At 40.7% G+C, this 12,579-nt stretch overlaps 1 protein-coding gene across 1 annotated transcript in view; it reads right to left on the bottom strand.

Moving 5' to 3' along the window:
• EIF3H (eukaryotic translation initiation factor 3 subunit H) overlaps positions 1–9,959 on the bottom strand; it is a 99,934-nt gene extending 89,975 nt beyond the window's left edge. Inside the window, exon 1 of the mRNA XM_068983799.1 lies at positions 9,828–9,959. Coding sequence (XP_068839900.1) covers positions 9,828–9,959 — 132 coding nt within the window. The remainder of the gene's footprint in view (positions 1–9,827) is intronic.
• Between the last annotated feature and the right edge of the window lie 2,620 nt (positions 9,960–12,579).

The following is a 12,579-nucleotide window of genomic DNA, read 5'->3' as shown; positions in this document are numbered from 1 at the left end:
CTATTCAACATAGTTTTGGAAATCTTAACCACAGCAATCAAAGAAGAAAGGGAAATCAAAGGAATCCAAACTGGAAAAGAAGTAAAACTGTCACTGTTTGTAGATGACATGATAGTATACACGGAAAATTCTAAAATGCTACCACAAAACTACTGTAGCTAATGAAAGAATTCAGTAAAGTTGCAGGATACAAAATTAATAAGCAGAAATCTCTTGCACTCCTATACTAACAATAAAAGATTGGAAACAGAAATTAAGGAAACAATTCCATTTATCATTGCAACAAAAAGAACAAAATACCTAGGAAAAACCTATTTAAAGAGTCAAAAGATCTCTATGCAGAAAACTATTTAGATACTTATGAAAGAAATCAAAGATGACACAGACAAAGATATACCATCTTCTTGGACTGGAAGAACCCATATTCTGTAAATGATTACACTACCCAAAGCAATCTACAGATTCAATGCAATCCCTATCAAACCACCAATGGTATTTTCCACAGAACTGGAACAAAAAAATTTTACAATTTTTATGGAAACATAAAAGACTCCAAACAGCAAAATCATTCTGAGAAAGAAATGGAGCTGGAGGGATCAGGCTCCCTATACTACAAAGCTACAGTCATCATGACAGTGTGGTACTGGCACAAAAAAAAGAGAAAGATCAGTGGAGCAGGCTAGAAAGCTCAGCCATAAACCCACACACCTATGGTCACTTAATCTATAACAAAGGAGGTAAGAATAGAAGATGAAGAAAAGACAATCTCAATAAGTGGTGGTTGGAAAACTGGACAGCTACATGTAAAAGAATGAAATTAGAACACTCTGAATACCATACACAAAAATAAACTTATAATAGATTAAAGATCTAAATGTAAAGCCAGACACTATAAAATTCTTTAAGGATAAAATAGGCAGAACACTGTTTGACATAAATCACAGTAAGACCTTTTTTTGACCCACCTCCTAGTTATGAAAATAAAAAAAAAAATACACAAATGGGACCTAATTAAACTTAAAAGTTTTTGCACTTAAAAGCAAAGGAACTGCACAGAGGGAAAAAAAAAAAAAAAAAGGCAAAGGAAACCATAAACAAGACAAAAAGAAACCCCTCAAAATGGGAAAAAAACATTGCAAACAAAGGATTAATCTCCAAAATACACAAACAGCTCATGCAGCTCAATACAAAAGAAAACAAATAACCCAATCAAATGTTTAGAAGATCTGAAGAGAGATTTCACCAAAGACACACAGATGGCAACAAACACATGAAAAGGTGTTCAATATCACTAATCACTGGTGAAATGCAAATCAAAAATATAATGAGGTATCACCTCACTCCAATCAGAATGGCCACAATCAAAAACTCTATGAACAATAAATGCCATCAAGGGTGTGGAGAAAAGTGAACCTTCTTACACTGTTGGTGGCAATGTAAACTGATACAGCCACTATGGAGAACTAAAAACAGAACTATCACATAACCCAGCAATCGCACTACTGGGCATATTATACCCAGAGAAAACCATAATTCAAAACAGACATTTAAGAAGAAGACACATAAACCCCGACACTCACTGCAGCACTATTTCCAACAACCAGGACAAATGCAACATAGCTGTCCGCTGACGGATGGATAAAGATGCTATGGTAGATATATACAATGAAATATTACTTAGCCATAAAAAGGAATGGATGTGACTCAGCTGAACTGAGGTGGATGAACCTAAAGTCTGTTATACAGAATCCTTCATATTACAATATGTAAAACAAATAGCTATTGGAAAAAATTGCTGTGCAACACAGGAAGTTCAACCTGATGCTCTGTGACAACCTATGGGGTCAGATGGCTGGGGGCTGGTAGGTGCTGGGAGAGAGGTTCAAGAGGGAGAGGACGTATGTATACTTCTGGCTGATTCACAGTGTTGTATGGCAAGAACCAATACAACACTTAAAGCAATTAACCTACAATTAAAACTAATTTTTAAAAAAATATTTGAAAAAAAAAATACAAGCACCCCCCTGTCTATTGCAGCACTATGTACAACAGTCAGGACACAGAAGCAACCTAAGCCTCCATCAACAGAGGAACGGATAAAGAAGATGCGGCACACACACGCAGTGGAATGTCACTCAGTGACAAAAAGAAACGAAACTGGGTCACTTGCCAAGAAGCAGATGAACCTAGAGACTGTCATACGAGCAGAGTCAGAGAGGAAAAAAACAAATATTGTATATTAACACATATATGTGGGACCTAGAAAAGTAGTATAGATGATCTTAGTTGGAAAGCAGACACAGACATACAGATGTAGAGAAAAAACTTATTAATAACAAACGAGAAGAAGGGGTGGGATGAATTGGGAGATCAGGACTGACGTATATACACTTGTGCTTTGTGTTTAGTTCCTCAGTTATGTCCAACTCTTTACAATCCCACAGGCTACAGCCCACCAGGCTGCTCTGCACCAAGGAATTTTCCAGCCAAGAACACTGGAGTGGCATGCCATTTCCTATTCCAGGGGATCTTCCCAACCCAGAGATCAAGGTGGGATTCTTAACCACTAGCACCACCTGAGAAGCCCATATATACACAAGTATATATAAAAGAGACAGCCAATGAGAATCCACTGAATAGCACAGGGAACTCTACTAGGGCTCCATGATGACCTAAATGGAAAAGAAATCTAAAAAAGAGGGGACACGTGTATGTATGCATATGGCTGATTCTATGCAATATAGGAGAAACTGACACAGCGGTGTAAAGCAACTATACTCAAAAAAAAAAAAAAAAAAATCCACTGCAGCACTGCTGACAACAGCCAAGACAGAGAAGCAACCTTTTAAAAAGGCAATGGATTTCACAAGCTCTCTGACCTCAAGGGCAAGAAACTACGGCCAGGATGTCTGCAGGTCATCCAAGTCTTAAAAGGCAACCTGAGATGAAAAATTCAGATGGACTTAGGTTTGCCTACATGAGGCAGGTAACTTCACTTAGGGATACCTGTTAGTACTGAAAGAGGAACTCCCCAAGACGGTAGGTGCCCAATATGCTGCTGGAGATCAGTGGAGAAATAACTCCAGAAAGAGAGAAGAGACGGAGCCAAAGCAAAATCAACACCCAGTTGTGGATGTGACTGGTGATAGAAGCAAGGTCCGATGCCGTAAAGAGCAATATTGCACAGGAACCTGGAATGTTAGGTCCACGAATCAAGGCAAATTGGAAGTGGTCAAACAGATGACAAGAGTGAATGTTGACATTTTAGGAATCAGTGAACTAAAATGGACTGGAATGGGTGAATTTAACTTAGATGACCATTATATCTACTACTGTGGGCAAGAATCCCTTAGAAGAAATGGAGTAGCCATCACAGTCAAAAGAAGAGTTCAAAACGTAGTACTTGGATGCAATCTCAAAAACAACAGAATGCTCTCTGTTCATTTCCAAGGCAAACCATTCAATATCACTGTGATCCAAGTCTATGCCCTGACCAGTAATACTGAAGAAGCTGAAGTTGAACGGTTCTATGAAGACCTACAAGACCTTTTAGAACTAACACCCAAAAAAGATGTCCTTTTCATTATAGGGGACTGGAATGCAAAAGTAGGAAGTCAAGAAACACCTGGAGTAATGGGCAAATTTGGCCTTGGAGTACAGAATGAAGCAGGGCAAAGGTTAACTGAGTTTTGCAAAGAGAATGCACTGGTCATAGCAAACACTCTCTTCCAACAACACAAGAGAAGACTCTACACATGGACATCACCAGATGGTAGATACCAAAAACAAGATTGATTATATTCTTTGCAGCCAGAGGGAGAAGCTCTATACAGTCAGCAAAAACAAGACCAGGAGCTGACTGTGGCTCAGATCATGAACTCCTTATTGCCAAATTCAGACTTAAATTGAAGAAAGTAGGGAAAACCGCTAGACCATTCAGATAGGACCTACATAAAATCCCTTACTATTATACAGTGGGAATGACAAATAGATTCAAGGGATTAGATCTGATAGAGTGCATGAAGAACTATGGATGGAGGTTCGTAACACTGTACAGGAGGCAGGGATCAAGACCACCCCCACGGAAAAGGAATGCAAAAAGGCAAAATGGTTGTCTCATGAGGCCTTACAAATAGCTGAGAAAAGAGAAGCTAAAGGCAAAGGAAAGACATACCCATTTGAATGCAGAGTTCCAAAGAATAGCAAAGAGAGGTAAGAAAGCCTTCTTCAGTGGTCAGTGAAAAGAAACAGAATGAGAAAAACTAGAGATCTCTTCAAGAAAATTAGAGATACCAAGGGAACATTTCATGCAAAGATGAGAACAATAAAGGACAGAAATGGTATGGACCTAACAGAAACAGAAGATATTAAGAGGAAGAGGCAAGAATACACAGAAGAACTGTACAAAAAAGATCTTCACAACCCAGGTAAACACGATGGTGTGATCACTCACCTAGAGCCAGACATCCTGGAATGCGAAGCCAAGTGGGCCTTAGGAAGCATCACTATGAACAAAGCTAGTGGAGGTGATGGAATTCCAGTTGAGCTATTTCAAATCGTAAAAGATGATGCTGTGAAAGTGCTGCACTCAATATGCCAGCAAATTTGGAAAACTCAGCAGTGGCTACAGGACTGGAAAAGGTCAGTTTTCATTCCAATCCCAAAGAAAAGCAATACCAAAGAAAGTTCAAACAACCACACAACTGTACTCATCTCATACACAAGCAAAGTAATGCTCAAAATTCTCCAAGCCAAGCTTCAACAGTACATGAACCAAGAACTTTCAGATGTTCAAGCTGGATTTACAAAAGGCAGAGGAACCAGAGATGTAATTGCCAACATCCACTGGATCATCTAAAAAGCAAGAGAGTTCCAGAAAAACATTTATTTCTGCTTTATTGACTATGCCAAAGCCTTTGACTGTGTGGATCACAACAAACTGCGGGAAATTCTTAAAGAGATGGGAATACCAGACCACCTAACCTGCCTCTTGAGAAAGCTGTATGCAGGTTAAGAAGCAACATGGAACAACATGGAAGAACAGACTGGTTCCAAATTGGGAAAGGAGTACGTCAAGGCTGCATATTGGTACCCTGCTTATCTAACTTAGATGCAGAGTACATCACACAAAATGCTGGGCGGGATGAAGTACAAGCTGGAATCAGGACCGCCGGGAGAAATATCAATAACCTCAGTATGCAGATGACACCACCCATATGGAGAGATACAAATGTATAGAACAGACTTTTGGATTCTGTGGGAGAGGGAGAGGGTGGGATGATTTGGGAGAATGGCATTGAAACATGTATACTATCATGTAAGAAATGAATTGCCAGTCTAGGTTCAATATAGGATACAGGATGCTTGGGGCTAGTGCACTGGGATGACTCAGAGAGATGATATGGGGAGGGTGGTGGGAGGGGGGTTCAGGATTAGGAACTCATGTACACCCGTGGCGGATTCACGTCAATAAAAAAAAAACAAAAAAGAAAGAAAGAAAGTGAAGACGAACTAAAGTGCCTCTTGATGAACGTGAAAGAGGAGAGTGAAAAAGTTGGCTTAAAATTCAACATTCAGAAAACTAAAATCTTGGCATCTGGTCCAATCACTTCATGGCAAATAGATGGGGAAAGTGGAAACAATGACAGACTTTATTTTGGGGGGGCTCCAAAATGGTGATTGCAGCCATGAAATTAAAAGACGCTTGGAAGAAAAGCTATGACCAACCTAGACAGCATATTAACAAGCAGAGACGTTACTTTGAAAACAAAGGTTAGTCTAGTCAAAGCTATGGTTTTTCCAGTAGTCATGTATGGATGCAAGCATTGAATTATAAAGAAAGCTGAGCACTGAAGAATTGATGCTTTTGAACAACAGTGTTGGAGAGTCCCTTTGACTACAAGGAGATCGAACCAGTACATAAAGGAAATCAGTTCTGAATATTCGTTACAAGGACTGATGCTGAAGCTGAATCTCCAATACTTTGGCCACCTGATGTGAAGAACTGACTCACAGGAAAAGACCCTGATGCTGGGAAAGACTGAAGGCAGGAGGAGAAGGGGACAACAGAGGTTAAGATGGTTGGATGGCATCACCAACTCAATGGACATGGATTTGGGTGGACTCTGGGAGTTGGTGATGGACAGGGAATCCTGATGTGCTCCATGTAGTCCACGGGGTCGCAAAGAGTCGGACACGACTGAGCTGAACTAGTACTCTTCCTGACTCTCCTTAATATACGTAAACCATTCATTAACAGCATATGATCACATGCCAAGATGAGTAACACAAGTTGTCACCATAAAAATAAAAAGTTCAGGGAAAAGAAGAGATTGATGTGGCCCAGAGCAGCACTGCTCAAACATTAAAATGTTATAAATCACCTGAAACAACAGATCAAGAGAAATTCTGAGATACTGTGTTTCTGTCTTTCTAACAAGCTACCAGGCAAGGCCAACTCTGCTTGTCTTGCTGGTCCTTGGACCAGACCTGGAGCATAAAAAGTGTAATATACGTAAGAAAGGTTAAGATTCAGACTGGTTTAAGGGGATCAAAGAGGGTTTTTAGGTGGAAAGTCCAATAGGAAGAATTAGCTTGATCTTACCTAGGAATTAAGAGATCACCTGACTACAATGACAATTCACTCATCCATTCTATAAGGATATACTGAGTACCGACTGCACAACATACAATAAAAAACTGGCTGTCAAGTCTACTGGAATGGACAGTTAACCTCATTAAGAGATACCATTTCACACAAGGAAAGCAAGTCATCTCACTGTCCATTAACATGTAGAAGAGGAAAATTATGTTCTACTCATGCAATGAAATGCTAAGTAGTAATGATAATGAATGAATTAGAGCTCCTCACTCTAGAACAGAATAATCTCAAGATCATGGTGTGAGATACATATATATATGATTCAAGACACAGGTGAACATGCACTATGATTTAACTAACACTTCATATTTTTTATTAATATAGACACGCCAAAGTAAACAAATCATTTGGGAATACTCTGTGTGGTACAGCTATAAAGAAAACCAAGAAATTCCTGAAACAAAGCTCACAAGAGTGATTACAGGCACAAAAAAGGGATGGGAGAAAAGGATGAAATGAAAAGGACTTCAAAGAGACTAAAAATTCTATTTCTCAAGTTAAAAGGCAGGTAAATGGATATTTATTCTGTGATTACTTAAATTATGTATTAAAGACATTATTTTACATGTATATCCTGTTGTTTTACAGTTCTTTGCTAATGTTATCAATCATCTTTTTAAAAACTAAATCAAGAAACTGGTGATGGCAGATTCTAGTAGCACTGAGTTGAAGAAAGAATGGAAGACCACAAATACAGATGAATTGTTTAACCATTGACATCAAAGGAAAGAAGTGGGGACTAAGAACAAACACAAATGAAAGTCATTCAGTCGTGTCCAACTCTTTGCAAACTGATGGACTATGGAATTCTCCAAGCCAGAATACTGGAGTGGGCATACTTTCCCTTCTCCAGGCAATCTCCCCAACCCAGGGATCGAACCCAGGTCTTCTACATTGCAGGAAGATTCTTTACCTGCTAAGCCACAACGGAAGCCCAAAAATACTGGAGTGGGTAGCCTATCTGTTCTCCAGCAGATCTTCTCAACCCAGGAATTGAACCAGGGTCTCCTGAATTGTAGGTGGATTCTTTATCAACTGACCTATCAGGGAAGCCCAAGAATGAACGCCAAGTGCTAAGTAAAAAGAGACAGGGTTGGACATTTTAATATGGAAAAGTCTGACAATCACCATGTGTTAAGAGAAAGGTAATATTAAAGACTGGTGAAATAAAACTAAAGGTTCGAAAAGAAAGGCTCAAGAAGAAAAGGAAATCTGGCCCTGGCTATCACCAAGGTGCCAGAAACAAATGTGATTAAACATCAGACTAAGCAAATTAGTCCTGTGTGGCTGGAATGAGCCATTCCTACGAAGCATGGCAACAGTGGCAAGTTAACCTGAACACAAATGCTAAGGACATCTTGGTCAGCCTTGAATTCATTGCAAAGGCACTAAAAACATTTCAAGAGGGAAGTTAACCATGTCTGAACTTTCACATTAAAGTGCATGTTTTAACAAAAGGATGAAGGATGGACTGAAGCAGGCTAAGAGAACAATTCAAGATGCTATGAAAATAATCTACAGAAAAAGGTATCAGAACATGAAATGGAAGTACTACAAAAAGAAACTAAAATACTTCATTCATCAATTTATCCTATTTCAATTAACTGATTCAGTTTTGGAACGTAACAGATGAAAAGTCATAATACCTGTCTGCCCTCAGTAGCTTGCATTCTACTGGGAGAGAAAAACAAGAAAACAAACCAGATAACTGCAAGTAGTGGTAAATGCTATGAAGGAAATAAAGGTGATGTAAGGGAAAGTAACGGGAATGAAGCTATGTTTTACACGGTAGTTAGGCAAGGCCTCTCTTGAGATGCTGACACTTAAGCCAATACCTTAAAGGCTCAAAAAAAGCCACGGAGTAGGAAGATATATTTCAGACAGTATTTCAGGCTGAGAAAATAAAACACTGAAAGCTGTGACTGAGGCCTAGAATAAAGTATGAGGTGAGTCTGAAGAAAGAGACAATAGTAGCAGGGCCTTGAAGACTGAGTAAGAATTCTACATTTTATTTTAAGTGAATGTGGTCGGTGGAATCTAGAAGAAAAGCAAAGGAAATCTGATGTATTTTGGACGTAGAACCAACAGAATTTGCTCAGAGACTGGACGCCAAGGGTAAAATAAGAACAAGCATACATTAATGCTCAGGTTTTGACTTTTCAAACAGGTAGATAGCAGTTCTATTTACTAAGATAGGAAAGAGTGAGGTAAGATCGATGCATGGGAGAGAAGCAGGGCAAGGGTCAAAAATTTTATTTTGGACACATTAAGTTTGAAGTTCCTATGAGATATCCTAACAGTGACAGGCAAGATGCATAAGAGTGGCATTCAAGAACGACGTTTGACAAGAAACATAAACCTACGAGTTATCAGAATACAAATAATATTTAAAGTCTTGAAAAGACGGCCTTAAAGAAAGTCTACTACTATAACTTTTGCAAATGTAACAACAGCAGCTAAAAGTACATGTTAACACCTCTTACCATTTAACATACCAAGCACAAAGAGATTAACAATATGCCCGACGTCATTCAGCTCATTTTAGCGCTGGATTTCAAGCCAAGCCGTCTGACAGCAGAGTTGCGCTTTCATCTGCTTTGTCAAGCAGAGACCAGGTGGAAGGACGCCTAAACCCAAATCCCAAGGCACTCCAATATTCACAGAGAGGGAAAGAAGTCAACATAAGGTATTTATTCCAATAACGCGGTTTCACGTAACCGCTGAACCACAGGCTCTTAAGTGGCTACAAACTAATCTCCACTTGGAAAGTTATAGATGTCAGATCCCAACAGGGAAACAAAGTTTACTCTCCCCTTCCAAAAGCTCTATATCCTTCTCTACACCCCCGTCACCTACTTGCCTCCCACAATAGTTATTCTCCAAAAACCCTGTCCCAAGCATCTCAAAACAAGCCCCCAAGAATCTGTCACACACACACACCCGAGCCCAGGTCCACTTTCTGAGTCCTCAATTCCCTGATGAGACGGCAGAGAAGGTAGCCGCGTCTTCCGAACATAAAATGAAGATAAAGAAAGAAGGTTTTACGGGAAAACCTTGGCCCAGCTTCAGCAAGCCCAGAGGGGAGACTGCCGGAAAGCACGCCTGGCAAGACCGGGCTGGAAACTGAGCTCCCCACGTGGGCTGGGAGAAAAGGAACCCCACTCACCAAGCCATCTATCTGCACTTGCTTCACGGCTGAATCTCCGGATCCTCCTTTGCCTTTGCTTTTTCCTGCAGCGCCGGTGGTAGAGCTGGAAGAGGTGGCGGAGGAGCCGGTGCCTTCCTTGCGGGACGCCATCTTTCCAGCCGGACAGGGAAAGAGAAACGTGAGTTGCCGGAAGCGGAAGTAAAGTTTCACTTGACGTCAGGCGCAGTCTGGCGTTCAGGGGCGGAGCTGTTAGGAAAGGCCGGCGGGGGAGGCCCCGCCTCTCTTCTCTTTTCCAGCCTTTCTTCGGCATTGAAACGCCGTGCGCATGTGCATTGTGCTTTGCGGGGCTTCTTTCCTATAGAAAGCTTTAAAAAAGGCAAAAAGGAATTTTTGAAAGTGTTTTTCCCTTAGTGTTTAATCGGTATGCACTAGGTAGTGAATCATAATTGCTTTATAGCTAGCATTTATGTAGCGCGTCATTCGTATAAAATGCTTTCACTTCTAATTTTTTTAATTAATCGGTAGTCCCAATGTGACAAACTATGAAGAGCTGTACTTACTTCAATAGCATATTTGGCAATTGAGACATGATTTGTCAAACATCATTCTGTTCATTAATGGCGAGTTTATATTGAAGGTTTTTTTTTTTCTTTCCAATTTTTGTCCTTGGCAATATCTAAGATTTTCCAGTCATGTATGTTAATCACACTACATGTGAAACTGATTAGTGTCATTTCAGGGGGGCTCTGAAGAGCTCCAGTGCTATAGTCCTTTATGTCTCAGTGCACAGAAGAATTCAACAAGAGCAAAATGGTAGATAAAAAGTGATTCATTAGAATAGAACACTTGTGAGACTTACAAGCAGGTGGGCAAGAAATGCCATGCCCCAAGAACTAGTTGGCTACAGCTTTATAATCAAAGGAAAAGGGGGAAAGAGGAGAAGACCTCCTTTGTCTTTGTTGAGTAGACATCATGTTTTCATCATTAGCTCCTCCAGACTGAGCAGGGGAGTTTTCTTGTCCCTGTGTGGTCAAGCTAGGTCCACAAATTACTGTTTTTTACGCATGCAGAGAGCATTTCGGAGGGATCACCGGGCAGGATGTGGGTCTCTTGCCACCATTATTTTATTGTTTGTTGGTGTGTCCCTTGCTTCTCTTGCACGGTTTTGTTGCTAAGCAACCCTGCTTGGTTTTGTGGTGAGGCAAACCTGCTTTCTCAAGTAATCATTAACTTACAGGGGTCTCCCATATTTTTCTACTTATAGAAAATCCCTTGTGGGATTAACTATTTAGTCACCTATTTTATCCTGTCATTCTGTCCCTATCACTGGGTTCTTGTAACCTAACCCTAACTAGAAATGGCCTAGAAGTGATAGGGACAGAATGCGTGCGTGTGTTCTAAATTGCTTTAGTCCTATTGAACTCTTTGCAACCCTGTGGGCTGTAGCCCCCAGGCTCCTCTGTCCATGAGATTCTCCAGGTAGCAATACTGGAGTGGGTTGCCATGCCCTCCTCCAGGGGATCTTCCTAACCCAGGGATCCAACCCACATCTCTTATATCTCCTGCATTGGCAGGCAGGTTCTTTATTGCTAGCGCCACATGGGAAGCTCAGGGACAGAATGCGAAAGTGAAAGTCGCTCAGACATGTCCAACTCTTTGTGAACCCACAGTTCATGGAATTCTCCAGACCAGGATACTGGAGTAGGTAGCCTTTCCCTTCTCCAGGGGATCTCCCCAACCCAGGGATTGAACCCAGGTCTTCCACACTGCAGGGGGATTCTCTACCAGTTAAGTCACCAGGGAAGCCCAAGAATACTAGAGTGGGTAACCTATCCCATCTTCAGCGGATCTTCCGAACCCAGGAATTGAACTGGGGTCTCCTACATCTCACGTGGATTCTTTACCAGCTGACCTACTAGGGAAGCCCAATAAGATGATCAAATAGTTAGCTTAGAAACCCCATTAGGGAATTGTAGATAGAGAGGGAACTTTAGGGGGATTTGGGAGATCACAGTAAGACTAATGATTGCTCAAGAAAATAATGGGAAACTTCTGAAACAATGTGGGCCTACTTGAATCATAAAGCAAAGCAAGTCACTTAGCATCAAAGTCAGACTGGCTTGCTTAACGATAAAAACAAGCTAACCTGATAGCAACAAAGCCATGCAACAAAAACAGGAGACATGCCCCAAAACAATAAAACAGCGGTGCCATGAGACCTGCATCCTGCCCAGTAAGCTAAGGGAATTAATAACCCCCAAAACATGCTCTTTGGCCCCTAAGCCATGTTCTTTGTGCCATTTCGCCCAAATAATAAAACAATTGTAGAAAATAACTACAATCTGCCCAGTGCTATCAAGTTAATGACTTCCAAAACAGGATCTGCACGCACACACACACACACACACACACACAGAATCATTTATGGGAAGATGATTTCTCAAAATGAAAGTCACCATTGTACTGAAACCTGAAAATATGTTTCCAAAGTGCTATGACAGTCCTGGCTTGACCATATGGGGAAGGACAAATAAACTTCCCTGCCCTACGGGGGGAGGAACTGATGTCGAAACGTGAAGCCTACTCAAGAAAAACAAAGATATTCTCCTCCTCTTTCTTCCTCTGATTATAAAAATGTAACCCAGCGAGCAGTTAGAGCAGTGCAACATTTGCCTGCATGCTTGTGAACCTTACAAGCATCCTATTCAAATAAATCACCTCTTATCTATCACATTGCTTCTCGATAAATTCCTTTCTGCATTGAGACATA

The sequence above is a fragment of the Capricornis sumatraensis genome, chromosome 11, assembly GCF_032405125.1.
Source record: "Capricornis sumatraensis isolate serow.1 chromosome 11, serow.2, whole genome shotgun sequence".
Taxonomy (NCBI): Eukaryota; Metazoa; Chordata; class Mammalia; order Artiodactyla; family Bovidae; genus Capricornis; species Capricornis sumatraensis.
Note: the sequence above shows the minus strand (reverse complement) of the source record. Positions and strands in the feature narration are given on the sequence as shown.